The 17,041-nt window shown below is 40.4% G+C and overlaps 1 protein-coding gene across 1 annotated transcript in view; it reads left to right on the top strand.

The window, feature by feature from the left end:
* Window positions 1-14,084, top strand: part of HSPH1 (heat shock protein family H (Hsp110) member 1) — a 29,985-nt gene extending 15,901 nt beyond the window's left edge. The window contains exons 12-18 of the mRNA XM_022574593.3: window positions 1,504-1,635; window positions 4,048-4,185; window positions 5,074-5,199; window positions 6,552-6,659; window positions 6,761-6,880; window positions 7,100-7,261; window positions 8,154-14,084. Coding sequence (XP_022430301.1) covers window positions 1,504-1,635; window positions 4,048-4,185; window positions 5,074-5,199; window positions 6,552-6,659; window positions 6,761-6,880; window positions 7,100-7,261; window positions 8,154-8,360 — 993 coding nt within the window. The 3' untranslated portion in view covers window positions 8,361-14,084. The remainder of the gene's footprint in view (window positions 1-1,503; window positions 1,636-4,047; window positions 4,186-5,073; window positions 5,200-6,551; window positions 6,660-6,760; window positions 6,881-7,099; window positions 7,262-8,153) is intronic.
* Window positions 14,085-17,041: the final 2,957 nt, after the last annotated feature.

Below are 17,041 nucleotides of genomic sequence, written 5' to 3' on the forward strand. Positions count from 1 at the left end.
AATTTTGGTTAATTGGACGGTAATATACAGCGTGGAGTTCGTGAACTGTGACTAAATTCTGTGTAGCTTTGTTTGAACTGGCATGTGATAACTTAGAGTGGGTGAAGGTTCTTCGAACTGTTCTTTTAAAGACACACAGGGGCCATTTGAGAAATCAGATGCCGAGAGATGATTAAGAAAAAAAAGACTAAATACAAGAGCTGTTTAGTGAAATACATAGCAAATATTAATGCTGTGGTTTGGGGGCTTTTTTGGTTTTATTTTTTGATCGTATGGCAAAATTTGGCTTTGGCGTTTTAGAACCTACTTGCTTTTATTTACACGGTTTGCTGTGTTAGGGAGGGAGGAGGTGAAGTGTCCGCCTGGAGTACAGAAGTTGTTACCGTCCACGATGTTAATGTAGACTGCGGCAGCACTGAGTGCTGGTTTTACGTGGTCTACAGAAGAATTCTAGGAAACTCACATCGATGAGCTGTTATAGTTCATTTCTGGGTAATAATCAGAAATAGTTTAAATGCAGAGGTGTAGGCAGTTACAGTGTTTCAGTTCAGATGTGAAGAAGGTGTTATAACTATGATCGTTCCTAGAACATTTAAGGAACATTAGCATTTGAGCCTTCATTTTGTTCTCATCAAGAACTTCAGTGTAATGAATTAAATGACCAGGGCCGCATACTTTCTCATTAGGCTACAGACACCATTATTCTAATGCCTGTTGTCTCCAGTCTCTTAGTACCTTTTGGATATACATACACCAGGAGTGCCTTGCTTCTGGATATCTCAGTGTCTGCCTTAGGATCTTGAAACTCTGAAAGAAAAATATGAGAGACTTCCAGGTGGGCAACAAGTAGTTAAATTCGAATGTTTCAGGCTTCTCCCAAAGATGGGAAAAGATCATAGCAAGCACTGGTTTTGAGGTGTCTATTAAACATGTAGTATTTGTTCTTTATGCTGGGAGTTTTTGAGGTGTAAATAGTTGGATCACGAAAAGAAAGTGGGGACAGAGAGGGTCTTGCATCTCTCTAAACTGAGGTGATGAACCCCCAGATAACTGATCGTCGGCTGTTTTATGTAATTGTTCAGTTCACTGAAATGGAGATGTGTCGAGATGTGTGATGGCCGCTGTGAAATTAGGTTTTTGGGAGCTTGTTTCTGGGAGAGAGGCCTAGAGGAAATCTGCTTCCATGCTTTTGAGAGTTAATATCTGTACAAGGCTAGATGGAAGCTTCTTGAACGAGAGTTCTTGATTGTCATCACATCAGTCAAAACGCTTACTACTTGTTTAACTACATTAACTGTTATCATTCAAAGAATTTCTTACAGGTTTACAGTATCTAAGAGGTTTTCAAATACTTTGTGTTTGTATGCTTTTATCAGTATCTTCCCCCCCCCCCCCACCTATTAAGATTTCAGAAATTGAGTGTACTGTGTTTGGTGCCCGATACTTAAATTTATACAAGTACACCTGCTTTCTACATCCTTTGTGCCTGGGCTTTCATTTCAGAAAAATAGCCAGCAAGACAACCATGAAGCTGGAACACAGCCCCAGGTACAAACTGGTGGTCGTCAAACCTCACAGTCTCCCCCTTCACCTGAACTTCCCTCAGAAGAAAACAAAACCCCAGATGCTGACAAAGTGAGTGACTCTTCCAGTTCATTCCATTAGACAGTGTTGCAACATGTGATCATTAATGATATCATTCAATCCGCAGTTTCAAGAGCAAGCACCAGGTTATCGTATTCCATGTAGGGTTTTTTTTCTGATAATTTTCTATATTTTCCAACTAAAACCAGTTAGAGGTACTCCACCTCAGCTGAGGGAATTGAGTATCCTGCTTTTTAGACCTGAAAGCTTCTCTTCAATAACTGCCGCTCCAAGCAACAGGAGGCGAATGCATACCTTTTGTTGTCTTCTCTAGTGCTAGAGTATCTGCAGTTGCGAGCACCTGAAACAGATACGTCCTGGTGCTGTGTGGTTAGTTTCCATTTGAATTCATCCAGTGATAAAGACGCAGGCTATAGTAGTCTAGTAAATTTTTTTTCTCCTCTCAAATTACCTGTCAAATTTATATAAATTAATTATGATGATCTGGTAATAAGTTTCCATTGTTATCCCAGATCGGCACTTTTTGCAGAACTTTGTTCTTTGTGCAGGTGGGATGTAAATCATTAACTTTCATTAGTAGTTTCGTTTTCTCTCATTCTGAGGACAGAATTCTTTACCCTCACATGAATTACAGAATTGTCCCTTGGGGTCCAAATGCACGTTGCACTTGGTAGAAGGTTCTGGTTTTTAATCTCCCATGCCCTGATTGATCCCTTGGGGGCCCTGATATGAGCTGCAGGTCCTGATTCTGATTTCTGGAAACCTTCTTTTTCTCCTGTTAAAGAGGTATGTGATGATGGTGTAGCAGCATTGCTTTCTTTGCAGTGATTGGCTCCTTAATTTCAGCATCCCTCCCCTTCACCACTTAGCGTTGAGCATTAACTGACTTAGGCCAGTGGTCTTAGTACCTGTCTAGAGCATGACACTGGGTAGCATCTTATGTTCTTAGTTGTCAGTGGGACCACTAGTGTCAAACCCTTTGGAACATTACCACAGACCCCCTTGGAGGATTCCTCGTCCATGCCACGTCGAATGCCGTTTTGTGATACGTTGGTTTTGTCAGTAGTTGGTTTAATTTTGTTCGGCTAGGTAGTCTTATCCTGACTTAACCTGCATATATGTGACTGTCATCCATTTGATTCCCAAATATCTGTTGCACTCCTGTGTTTTGCCAGGTATAGGTGTCATTTTTCTTTCTGTGTTTTATGCCCCCAGAGCATGCACAAAATATTGGGGGGTTCTCGTGCACTAGAGGGAAGAAGAAGACATGGACATTGCAGGCTGACTGACCAGATCATTGCTAGGGATGCAGCTCACAGCACTTCACAGACATGTGATTTCTAAGGAACGCCGAAACAGAAGTCTGGGGAACATGCGGTCTAGTCCCATCTCTGTCTTTATAATTTTAGCCAAGCCATTGAACCTCTTTCAAGTCCCAGTTTCTTATATAAAGAGCCTAGAATTTTAACATCCTTCATAACTCCCCGAAATTCCCCAGTGTCAGTGCTTGTTGTGCCTCGTGGGCTTGTCCCTGTTTTACCATCTCAGCCAATCAGGGTACACGTTACATAACCCTCGGTTATCTTCTAATCTGTCCTACAGCTGAGTTTCCTAAATTGCGTTCTTTGTCATTTGTGCTTATAGGAACCTGCAGAAATGAAAATACTATGAAAGGCTTGGAAAATTCAAGGCCATAGGAGATACTTCTTTAGCCCTGTATTTACATATTTTGGAAAAACTGACAATAAACTTAGCATTTGCTTCCATTTTAAGACTTTTAAAAATCTTTTGACCTTGCAGAGTTGCTAATGAGACGTGGTATGACTCAAAGCCAGATAGTAGAAATAAGGAGATGTATATATATAGACATATACGTGTGCATACGTAATTTCCAAATTCAGGAAATTTTAAAAGGCACTCATCAGTGTAGTGATAATTGTAATTAAAGCACATTTAATGCTGGGATATAGGGCCTCAAATATATATATTACAGGAATAGAGTTGATCCTAACATGCTCAGTAGTTGGTCGAAATCCATCTGGTGTTACCATTAGATTGTAGGCTATAATTTAGAGATGTGGTAATTTAATAATAATATGTTTGCCTTTTTGGAGTCGCAAACATTGCTTAAAGGGATTAGAAAGCAAGGACTGATGAAGAAAAGCTTTAGCAGGAGAGTTTAAATTTAATAGGAAATGAAAAATATCCTGGTGAATTCTTTTAGGGAAGTGTGGCATGTTTAAGTGTAACTGCAGCCCTGATTTAAAATGCGTGGGTGGAAAATTAGATGATCTCTTATACATTCTTCCAATTTTATGATTTTAGGAATTTTAATTTTTCCTGAGTCCTCAGTAAGTATGATAGGGAGATTTTTGTTATTCAAGGACTGTTTAAGAATTTCTCCTTTTTTTTTTTTTTTTTTTTTACACCCCTCTTCCCAAGGCTAATGAAAAGAAAGTTGACCAGCCTCCAGAAGCTAAAAAACCCAAAATAAAGGTAGTGAATGTTGAGCTGCCAATTGAAGCCAACTTGGTCTGGCAGTTAGGGAAAGACCTTCTTAACATGTACATTGAAACAGAGGTAAGTGCTTCATTTACATATTTTTATTTTGGAATGTGTTTAGTTTGGCCCTTTTACGCATATTTCTAATAGATAAATGGCTATAATTCTTTCTCATATCTCATAAGTCTATACAACTTTTAGGGATAGGATGAAGCCAAAACTAACGGTTTTTTCAGTTAAATTGTTTTTAGCAAGTTTTGTTTATATTTTTGTAACCTTATTAAAGAAACCTATACCATAGATCATTCTGCTTGGTATAAAATTGATTGCCCAAGTTTTTATGAAGAAATCAGGTGCTAATATCTTCTAGCCCAGAGAGCAATACAGTTGGTATCTCAGGCCACACTAAATATTTCTGTTAAAATACATTATGCTTCTTTGTAGTCTACATATATGAAATAATTGAGGTTCATTTTTCTTTTACTGAGATGGGAACATTGTATTTAGAAATTTAATAGTTCTATTCCGTTTATATTTGGTAAATAAATAGACTCTAAGTACATTTATTTATCCTTGATTTTAAAATGTGGTGGCAGAATTGTGTGGCTGTTATACATTGGTCAGTATTAATCCCAGTAGGAGACAACCAAGTAACTACATAAAAGAAAACAAAATTGTATAAAAGCAATAGATTGGTTTTTTCCTTAGTATTAAATCTGAAATGTGAAAGCTATGTAATTTATTTTATAATGTTTTAAAAAAAACTCATTCTGTGTATTTAGAAAATGAAGAACTTTGTAGGAATTGTTGGAAGAATTTTATAAGGTATAAATTAGAACTGTTAAGACTGATTTTTTTTTTTTTTTGGATATAATCCTTGATTTTGTTAACTCCAGAATCTAAATAGTTAAAATATAGTTACAGGTAGCAGAAGACTGAAATTAACCTTTTCTGTTTTCCTGACAGGGTAAGATGATAATGCAGGATAAATTGGAGAAAGAGAGAAATGATGCTAAAAACGCAGTGGAGGAATATGTGTACGAGTTCAGGGACAAGCTGTGTGGACCATATGAAAAATTTATATGTGAGCAGGTATGTTTAGGGCTCTGTTTTTTTTCAGATAATCTCATTATGAAGTGTTTAATAGCAAATTTGACATTTAAACCTCTACTAGATTATGTAACTTGAGCTCTTTGAAAACAAAACAGCTTGAAATAGAAGTTGTATAAACAAAGTCATGGAGGGAGAGGCTCACTAGTGATGTGCCATTTTATTCTAGTTTATCCCACTGAGTTTAGTTTTTACCATCAAAGAAAGAACCGGTCGGCACTTTTATTCATAGTCTGTGACATCACAGTTACTGTGGCCTAGAAACATAAATAAGAGAAAATCCTTGCTTTCAAAGGCCTCAGACTTTTTTTTATGACTCTGGTGCCTTGGTTGTTCTCTGTCATTGCTTTATCCCATAAGACTTGTTCACCCAGTCATTCCAAAGTTTATCAGGCACCAGTATTCCCCTTAGGCTTTTGTCAGCTCCCAGGAGCAGTATGGCTCTAAGCGAATCCCTGAAGCTCATTTGTGAAAGATGGGCCTTGGAGAAAAATTGGCTAGTTAGAAATCTAGAGTGGCTTTGGAGTTAATTCTGAACTTAAGAGAATTTAAACTGGGAGTCTGTTTTAGTCCTAAGATCCTGAGGCTACTTTGTACTGTTTCTTTCTCAGCTCTGAAGCTGGATTTATTATGGTTGGGATTCTGAGGTAGAGATGACCCAAACCAGCTAGACCTCCTAAAGCTAGAGTGTAACTGCATACTTTATGTGAGTTTGTTAGGAATGGCTTTTGTGTGTGTTCAGTGATTGAATTGTCAACTTGTTTAGTTTTCCTTTCAGTATTTGGTGGTTGGGGAAGTGAGTAGAAAGTTACTAATTGAGACCTCGTTGTTTCGGCGACTAGGAAGATGATTCTTTTTTTTTTTTTTTTTTTACTTTTCGGCTGCACTGCGAGGCACGTGGGATCTTAGTTCCCCGACCAGGGATGGAACCCACGCCCCCTGCAGTGGAGGCGTGGAGTCTTAACCGCTGGACCACCAGGAAAGTCCCTGTGATTCTATAACCACATTTCAGTGTACAAATTGTCCAAAATCGGACTACTGAAATACAATGTTATAAGTCAATAAGAGCATTTTACCACAAATTTTCAAATATCCCTGTGTAAAAGAGAGAATGGCCTAAGAATAACTGTCAGTCCCTCTTGTAAAATATTGTATGGCGCTAATAATGCAGTGTTTATCGCTCCCTGATACTTTTCAGTGAAGAGAATCCAGCTAATCAGTGCCTTCCTAGAAATGAAATGAGCTACTTGATGTTCAACACTTCTGAGGACGACTATTTTGACTATTTTACAGTAAGATTGCCACTAATACTGATTCTTGTGTTCCGTATGTAGGATCATCAAAATTTTTTGAGGCTGCTCACAGAGACTGAGAACTGGCTCTATGAAGAAGGAGAGGACCAGGCTAAGCAGACGTATGTTGACAAGTTGGAGGAATTAATGGTAGGCCCTTCTCTCCCCCTAGAAAGCAGTACTTGTGTTTTAGATTATAGACTTCTAAAATATAATTATGACAAATACTAATTTATTGCATTCGGGTTTAGAAAATTGGCACTCCAATTAAAGTCCGGTTTCAAGAAGCTGAAGAACGGCCAAAAATATTTGAAGAACTAGGACAGAGGCTGCAGCACTATGCCAAGATAGCAGCTGACTTTAGGAATAATGTAAGTCTCTGTAAAGAGCGAGGAAGCTACCCTAGATTTATAAGCTCATGTTTAAGTTGAGGAACCTTCATTGTGAACAAATGTTCGTTCCTAAGTGAGAAATTGGGTTTTGGTGTGTGAGACCAGAGGTGCATGTGAACTTCATGGAAAATTGGGTCAAGTTAGATGTTACTGTTAAATACACTTAATTCTACAGAATGACCAAGCTTTTTCATTTAGGATGAGAAATATAACCATATTGATGAGTCTGAAATGAAAAAGGTTGAGAAGTCTGTTAATGAAGTGATGGAGTGGATGAATAACATCATGAACGCTCAGGCCAAAAAGAGCCTCGATCAGGATCCCGTCGTGCGTGCTCAGGAAATTAGAGCAAAAATAAAGGTGCGTGGCATTGTCTGGTGTGTACTGCTGGGTTTTCTTAGGGCTTCTGGTTGCAATCCTTTGAACCTTGAACATAGCCGTTTTTGCTTAAATCTTTTCACCTCATCCCAGGACCAGATTTCTGAGTTTGTTATTGACATTACAAAATGTGGAATACCTTGTAAGTTTCTGTTAAACTTCTGTTTCTTCATTTGTTCATTTAGTTCAACAAATACATTTGTTGAGCCCCTACCATGTGCCAGTTACTGTTCTAGGAGTTTAACTGTCAGTGTACAAAGAATGGAAGTCACCTGCCGGTGTGAGGAGGACTTGACAATAAACAAGCGTGGAAGGATATCAGATTGTGTTAAGTGCCGAGGGGAAAACAGTCAAAAGGGATTAGGAAACTCGGGGCGGTGGAGAGGGACCCAGGTCAGTATTCATCAGGGCAGGCCTTGCTGAGCGCATGAGGCTTGAAGGAAGTTGGGAAGAAAACCAAGGAACTGCTTTCTGCCTGGAGGAATATTCAAACACAGTGAAGGTTAACATGAGCCTTTGAGGTCATGGGCTATAAACTTGAATTCCAGCTCTTTGCTCACTACTTTTTCTGTTCCTGAGGTTAAGTTACTTAACCTCTCCTCCGTAGGTGGGGATGATAATTCCTACCGTTTAATAACTGCCGTGAGGTTAAATGGGTTAATGATATGTGAGTAGCTAGTAAGTCCCTGACATACCGCAGAAGAATATTCACATCTCTTTTGATCAGGCTTCAAGCTATATAGTTTTGGGCAAATGTGTTGAGCAAATGGAGTTATTTGAGAGTTGGTAGAAAAATACTGGTTCGGGTATGTAGGAAAGTAATTGAAAATGAACTGGAGTTAGTCTGATTATTAGTTTTGTTTGCCTTTCTTAGGAGTTGAATAACACTTGTGAACCTGTTGTAACACAACCCAAACCAAAAATTGAATCACCCAAACTGGAAAGAACTCCAAATGGCCCGAGTACTGATAAAAAGGAAGAGGACTTAGAAGGCAAAAACAATTTCAGTGCTGAACCTCCACATCAGAATGGAGAATGTTACCCTAATGAGAAGAGTTCCATTAATATGGACTTGGACTAGGTGACATTAAACTGACTTAGTGCTTCAATTAATAAAATATTTTTGCCATGGTATGTGATTCTTCTACATGACATACTGAGACTATTTATATTTTCTTTTTTAAGGATGTTTAGAAATTTTGTGTATTATATGGAAAAAGGAAAAGCTTAAGTCTGTAGTCTTTATGATCCTAAAAGGGAAAATTGCCTTGGTAACTTCAGATTCCTGTGGAATTGTGAATTCATACTAAGCTTCTGTGCAGTATTACCATTTGCATCACTGAGGATGAAATTGACTTTTGTCTTTGGAGAAAATAAAGTGTATTCAAGAGGGCTGTGGTTAAACTCTTCAAGCATTGCTCCGCCAAGGTAGTTTTCTTGCATTTTGCTCTCCGTTTCAGCATGTGTGTGGGTGTGGGTGTTTATAAACAAGACTAAGTCTGATTTCATAAGGGCTTTCTAAAATTAATTCTGTCCAATAGAATATCACTTTTTGCTTTGATATTATTAAAAATCCAGTGACTGAAAGCAAAAGCTAGTGAAATGTGTTAGCAGCATGCAGAACAAAACCTTTACAATTTCTCTCTCCTTACCCAGTGCAGTGTCATGTGAAGGTGTAACGTGGAGGAAACGTTGATTCTGTTTGTAACTGATATTGTGAAGCCTCTTAAGAGCTTTAAAATAAAGTTCATCTTATGGTGTCATTTCTAAACAGTTTTGTCACTGATTTAAAAATGGGATTGGAGCAGCATGGTGTAAACTGTGAGAATCCAACTTTCCTTCTTTGCTGTTTCTTATATATGCTATCCCTGTTCTAAATGAGAATGACTTTCTCCTGATAGAAAAGTAGCATACGTTGATTACAGTACACTTTTTTAAAACTACAGAGTTAAGTGTAACTTATCTACCACCCAGAAGAAAACAACTCTTCCAGCCTTTCTCTCCTGAAGGTGGTGTGTGTGTCAGCACGGGGGGGTGGGGTGTGTGTGTGGGGGTGTGTGTGTGTGTCAGTGTAGTGTAGGCTGTTTTTTAAAGCTCTGTGTATCAGGGAAATCAGTAAATACCAGGTTTTATAACTTCAGGGCTGTACTGAGTCCCATTATAAAGACATACATGTTAATACACAAAAATACTTTGGCCAGTCCCAGTGTTGGTGGGCTTTAGGTGTTTCTCATATTCTAAATAATGCTGCAATGAATCTTGTCTCGGGACAAAACTGAAGCAGTGTTGGGGAGAAGGCCTGCGTGCTTAGGTTGGATAACGAGTAACGGTTACCACCCACCAATGTGCCCCAGTTACCTCCCTCACCGGCTAGGGGTGTTCATCCTTTACCTGTTGCCAGTCTATTATAATAACTACTGTTGGGCTACTCTGTACCAGGTACTTCACATAGTTTGATTCTCAAAACCACCCACGAGGTTAAGTAATTTACAAGATCGCACAGGCATTTATCAGAGTTGGGAACAAACCTGGGCGCTCAAGTTACTCAGAGTGTAAAGCCCACAGTCCAGACAACCATTCTGCATTAAGTAACGTGTCTTCATTTGTGTGGTGCGTACTTCAACACTTTAAATTTGCCTATTGGTGTTTCACGAATTGAGTATTTTATTCATTCTCGTCTGTAATGCTTGAATATTGGTTTTTGTGTAAAACGTTCTTATAAGGATCTTAACCATTTGCCAGGTGGTCAGCATTTTCCCACTTTGTAATATCTTTGACCTTCTGCCATCTGGAAGCCTTACATTTAAATGTAATCTATCTCTGGGTTTTTATGGTTTTTCGTATGTTCTCTTAATGCACACTAATATATATTCAATGGGTATACATTTACCCATAGAGAGGAGAAGACAGTGTTCTGTGTACAATCAGGAAGCTCATAAAACCCAAAGATTTTTAAAAGTATGAATGGGAAAACATTGTTTTTTCTTCTACCTCAAAATAGCACCTGATGGTAATGGGGGAAGTATCAATCTGGCCTAAATCAGTTTGTTTCCTATTCAGGGTTAGAAATTTTCTATAGCATCACTTTTCTGTAAAGGTGAAGCAGAATTTCAAAAAAATGGCTCAACTGACTATAGTTTGCAGCCCTCAGAATTGCACTTTGGATATGGGAGAACACATTGTCATGTTGACTATTTTATAATACATTTTAATATCATACCTAGTAATCACCTAGAATCCTCAGGACATGGACCAGTTTGGATAAATGCTGTTTCACAAAAGACTGAATTTTGTATTTAATCTTCCCTTAGATTGTCACGTTATGACAATATTTCCAAAAATGTCTAGTCATTTTAGTAATTGAACTTTGAAAATTAAACCTTTAGTCTAGTTCATCATGAACACTGGTTAAGCCTGAGCAACGATTAACTTAATTTCTTGGGTAAAATCCCCAAAGTTGACTTGATTTCTGTTTGTCCTTGATTCCTCTTCAGAAAGAAGCGTAACGTGCCCGTCTCCAAAATAGCCGATGGAGAGTTACTTTCTGAAAGGCCAAAAAATCGACAGCTTATGTATACCCAGACTTCTGTTGCCTGCGGTATTTGCTGTGGAGGAGTGTCTCACTATATGTAATCCTGGCACAAAGCAGTTGTGTCATACTTTTATGGGGGAGACTGAGTCTTAATATTTGGAGAAAGATTCCTTTTCTCAAAGTATTGAGTAGGTTTGGTTTGGTTAAGCTCTCCTGGTGAACAGGATGATGAAGTGTCCCTATGCTGTTGCTACTTGGCTGCGGCAGATGTGCGATGGTTCTGTGGTAGTGGTCTAACTTTGCTAGCTCTGGGTACTTCCTAAAAGACAACCAGTCAAAATTTGTTATTTTTGAGTCTATTTGCATATAGTTTTTAAACAATATAAGCATGTGTAGCATAACTGAAAACTTTAGGATACATTTAGCCTTTCTAGTAACTAGTGGTTTTACTTTCCCAGAATTGTTCTGCTTAAGGACCAGTGGCAGTACGGTATAGTGGAAAGAGCACATTTTGGGGTAGGAGAAGATCTGGTTTCTTATCCAAGGGTCCAGACTGTGCGCCCCGCCACTCCGCCCCAGCACTGTGGTTTTTAGGCTGATCACCTAACTTTTCTAATCTCCATTTCCTTATCCAAATCTATAGAACATAACTGACCGAGTCTGTGTCTGATGTTGTGGATTCCTCTAAGGCAGGGTTTCTCGATCTTAGTTCTATTGACATTCCGGGCTGGATAACTTTTTTTTTTTAATTTAACACAGATTGTTTCTATGTAAAAATTGGATATTTTGTTCATCATGGATTTTTTACTTGAATTTTTTTTTTTTTTTGTCTGTGCGGCATACCGATCTTAGGTCCCCATCCAGGGATCAAACCTGTGGCCCCTGCAGTGGAAGCGCAGAGTCCCAACCACTGGACAGCCAGGGAAGTCCCTACTTGAATTTTTTAATTAAAGTATAGTTGATTTACAATATTATATTAGTTTCAGGTGTACAACATAGTGATTCAAAAATTTTTATAGATTTTACTCCATTTAAAGTTACTATAACATTTTGGCTGTATTCCCTGTGCTGTACAAGGTATCCTTGTGGCTTATTTCTTTTATACATAGTAGTTTGTATGGGCTGGGTAATTGTGGTGGGCCACCCTGTACACTGAAGAATGTTTACCAGCATCTATGACCACTACCCACTGGAAGGCCTTGTTGTAACAACCAGAAATGACCCCTGCCCCTTGAGGACTTCTGCTGTAGGAAAAGTGACTTTGAACTTCAAAGAGAAAGAAGTAAACCGGCACTTAACTGAATGCCTTCTAGTGAGCTTGGCTGCGCTCTGTGCTCTTAGGTTCACAATAATCCTCTCATTGTTTTATAGATGGCAAAATGAGGCGAAAGACCATCTGACCAAGTTAAAAGGTTAATCAGAACTTCGATCTGACTCCGAAGCCCGTGTTCTCCCTGTGGTAGTAAAGTGACCACAGCATGCACTTAGCCAGGCGTAGAAGTTGGTCAGCACTGTCAAAACACTTTCATCCTCACTGAAAACTCGTAATGGGAGGACTCAAAATCTGTTCTCTGAAATTCTCCGTAAAGTTCAATCATGGTAGGATTTGCGGTGTTTTCACCAGGCTGTATCCAGTTTTCTAACCCCATGCTTATACGAAACACCAAAGCTTTTCTTTACCAAATACAGATTCTTAATCCAGTGTTTTCAAACCTGGTCAAGACCACAATTTTTCTTTAAAAACAGAAAGAGTAAAACAAAATAGTGCATCAGAAGCAGGTGAGGTATTATTTCTTTTTTTTTTTCTTGCGGTACGCGGGCCTCTCACTGTTGTGGCCTCTCCTGTTGCGGAGCACAGGCTCCGGACGTGCAGGCTCAGCGGCCATGGCTCAGAGGCCCAGCCGCTCTGCGGCATGAGGGATCCTCCCGGACCGGGGCACGGACCCGTGTCCCCTGCATCGGCAGGCGGACTCTCAACCACTGCGCCACCAGGGAAGCCCAAGGTATTATTTCTTGATGCTTTTGTTAGACAGTTGAAATTGTTCATTTAAAAAACAAGAAACAAGCTTGGCTTTTCTTTGAGCGCTGGGTTAGAAACAATGATTTAGAACACTGGCTGCATTTCTCAGGGGCTTTTAAAAATATACACCCCCCTCCCCAGGTCCTGATGGGACCTGGGCATCAGGAAAGCTTCCCAGGTGAGTGTAATGTATAAACTGAAGAACCACTGGACTGTTGACTATATGTGAACTGTCCTATGTGATAACTTTGTTATCTCAGCCTTAAGAACTTGCAGTTCCACTTTCTGAGCAATGATGCCGTATTCTGTAGATAAACTGATACATGCTCACCCATTTACATTTTTCTGTACTTAGCCTTTTCTCACTGGCTATAGATGTTCACCACCCCTCACCTCAACAACCTCTGCACAAGCACATCTCCATCCCAGAGGTTTCCACAAACGTGCTTTTGTCTTTTATTATTAAAAATAAGTAAAGTACAGAGAATTGGGGAACAACCCCCTCTGTACTGAGTCCTGGCTTCAGCTGAGTTGGGGGCTTTACTGATAGTAAAGTAAGTGCTTGCGTGGCTTTTCCGTCAAACATACGTGGGTTTACATTCCAGCTCCACGTTTTACAATCGGCATGGCTTTGGCATTGACCTCCCCTGGCCAGTTTCCTCTGTTAAGATGGGTTTGTCCCTCCACGAAGTAGTTGTGAGTATTAAAGGACTATGTATCCGAGAAGTGTTGTTTGGTGATGCTGGCGCAGAGCAGACACCCAGTGAAGGCCACCGTTAACGATGACTGAAGGGCTCCATCGTCTGTCTCCTTCTCGCAAGTTTTCTTCTCTGCCGTCAGCGTATCCTGTTTAATCCTCACCTCCCAACACTACACACACACAAACACACTGATTTTTTTTAAAAAATGTCTTCCCTTTCATGTTTTCTGTGGGAAGTGTGGCTCTTTAAATAGACACAGGAAGTCAGATCATGCCTTTCTTCCAGCTCGGTGAATGAACCAGCCACTATGGGTTTAGTGGAAACTCAGTGTCTGCTTTTATTGCCCAGGGCTACCTCTTTGCTAACCACTTCCAGGCCGGGGAATGTTCTGAAAGCCAGATGGGGCCAGAAACATCTCTGGAGAATCTCGACTTGACAGTCCATAAGCAAACACTATCTTCCCAGTTCCAAAAATGTGGTGATTTTCAGAATTGGTGAATTGTCTTGTTTACTAACGTAGAAAGCCTCTCTGCCAGAGTCGTTTTAATAATATCCTTTTCCCTTCAAACGACAACAGTCCCAGAGTAGCATTTTTTTTTTTAATGCCCCACCTTTTAATTTAGAAAAGTTGAAAGCAGAGTGCAATGAATACAGGACCAGTCGCTGCAACACCCCTACGTCGTCACCACGACGCTTCTCAGCACAGGGACCTCCTCTTCCCAGCGGCAAGTCTGTCATCACATCCAAGAACCCTCCTGTGGGCACGATAGTATTATCAGGTCCAATGTCCCCAAAATGTCCTTTACAGCTATTTTTCAGATTCAAGATACAATCAAGGATTATATGCTTCCTTTGGTTGTCATAATCTGCCCAACACTTTTTAAATGGTATAAGTTTTGTTTGAGAATTTTGGGCATTTTACAGCAATACTATACCTAAGCGTTTTGCCTAAAGGATAGCTTTTTTAGAGGAATTGGAAGATGGCTCCTTATCAGTCAAGTAATTTTTGTTAGACAGTACTTGTATCCACTTATATATTAAAAAAAAGCAGCATTAAATGTGGCTTGTCAACCAAAAGGTTTATATAAATTTTGTAAAATGTACTTATTAAATTACATCTTTATAAAAGCTACTGGGGTGATCTAGTGATAGGGTCATAAACTTTCTTCCATTAGTATGCAATACATGTCCAGGCATAAGCAAGCAGTCCCAATGCTTAACAGCCACAAAAATAAAATCTAGACCAACAAGGACTTACTGTAGAGCACAGGGAACTCTGCTCAATTTTCTGTAATAACCTACATGGGAAAAGAATTTGAAAAAGAATAGATACGTGCATACGTATAACTGAACCACTTGCTGTACACCTGAAACTAACACAACATTGTTAATCAACTATACTCCAATATAAAATGAATAATTTTTTTAATTATTAAAAAAAACCTAGATTAGGAGGTCTCTACTTTACAGTTGCTATGTCTTAATGGAACGTAAGTGTGTGTCCTGCACATAATTGGTCTACACACTTTCCACACACAGCTGATGAGTTCTGGTCACGCTCACTAGGAATGGTTGTCCGGCTGGAATTCCTCTGCCCAGCAGCCCTGGGTCCTCAGGAGGGAGCATCGTCTTCACAGCACTAACCAGGCCTCCCAGTTGATGGCATGTGATTAAAGAGTTTGCAGGACACAGAACACAAAGCCCCACGCCCTTCCCCACCGTCCTTGCTGAAGTCTTGCTTCCTGGGCAGGGCGGGAAGCCCCCGGCAGATGTGCTGACACACATCTCCCTGTGTCAAAGAGTCCGGAGAAAACTTGCGATGGGTGCCTTCCTGGGGACAAAAATATGCCCAGGAGTGAGCTCTGTAAGAGCTTGGCCACTTCCATTCAAGCCATGGGTGGAGTGGAGGGAGGGACATTTCTCAGAACAGAGGGGGCTGCAGCTCCCAGAAGAGTACACACATACACACACATGCACACGCGCGCGCGCACACACACACACACACACACACACACCACCACCACCACCACCCGCCGCACCTCCATGGCCCTGCCCTGTATTTTCCCTGCCCAGGCCTCCCCAGGAATCTTGGCCAAACTTCCTGACAACATCCATTAGCTCCCCCTGGGGAGCTCCCTTTATGTCTCTCCTGTTGTATTTAAAGCATTTATAGTGATCTCTTTATATTTCTTTCTCCCACTAGACTGTGTACTCCTTGAGCACAGTAACAGTTTCTTAATCCCATCTGTGTCCCCAGAGCTTAGCGTAGAGTCTGATACATAGATGAAATGTTAACTAAACGAATAAATGAAATAATTAATGGACAGTTGCTGGCCAGATCCCACTTTCTTTTCTTTTTAATTAAAAACATTTATTTATTTATTTATTATTTATTTAGGCTGCCCCAGTCTTTGTTGTGGCACATGGGATCTTTAGTTGTGGCAGACGGGTTCCAGTTCCCTGACCAGGGATCAAACCCAGGCCCCAACCCAGGCCCCCTGCGTTGGGAGACCGGAGTCTTACCCACTGGACCACCAGGGAAGTCCCAGGTCCCACATTCTTGAGAAGGAAAACCATGCCCCATTCTAGAAACCATAGTGTCTGTATTCATTTCCTGAGGCTGGTGTAACTAGTAAACATAAACTGGGTGGCTTAAAACAACAGAAATTTATTCTCTTATAGATCTGGAGGCCAAAAGCCTGAAATCAAGCTGTTGGCAGGGCCGGGCTCCCTTTGAGGGCTCTCAGGGAGATTCCTCCCTTGCCTCTTCCAGCTTCTGGTAGCTCCAGGCATTCCTGGGCTTGTGGTCGCATCTTCCTCTGTTTCTCCCTCACCCTTTCCCTTATGTGCCCCTGTCATCTCCTTTTGCATCTCGTAAAGACCATTGTGATGGCATTTAGTAGGACCCACCCAAAATAATCCATGAGTATCTCCTTAAGTCATGATGCTGAACTTAATCACATCTGCAAAGACCCACTTCCCAATAGGGTCACATTCACAGCTTCTGGGGATTAGAACTTGCTGTCTGTGGCTGACTGTGATTCAGCCCATACAGCACTCCACAGTGAATGAAAAAAGTATTGCCTACATCTTTCTTGCAATTTTTTCCTGTCTGTGCTTCACCAGAGAGCAATCTCCCAGGTAAAATATGCCTGCTTTGTTTTGGTCTAGGAAAATTAAACGAGTAAGTTGAAACGTTAAGCCTTTAGTATTACCTCTGGTGGTGATAAAAATGCACACAGATGACATCATTCTTTGTGAGAGTCCCCGCGAACAGGAGGTAGAAGGAACAGGAGGGGCTGATAGGTGCGTTTCAGGATGGGAGGTCAGGGAAGGTGTGACATGTCAAACCACCCAAATTATTTCAGACTAGCAGATAAACTACAAAATATTCTCTTGGGGATCTTTTTCTTTCTTTTTTTTTTTTTTTGCTGTACGCGGGCCTCTCACTGCTGTGGCCTCTCCCGTTGCAGAGCACAGGCTCCGGACACGCAGGCTCAGCGGCCATG

This window comes from Delphinapterus leucas, chromosome 18 (genome assembly GCF_059928025.1).
Source record: "Delphinapterus leucas isolate spDelLeu-1000000601 "Yukka" chromosome 18, BTC_Dleu_Yukka2, whole genome shotgun sequence".
Lineage (NCBI taxonomy): Eukaryota > Metazoa > Chordata > Mammalia > Artiodactyla > Monodontidae > Delphinapterus > Delphinapterus leucas.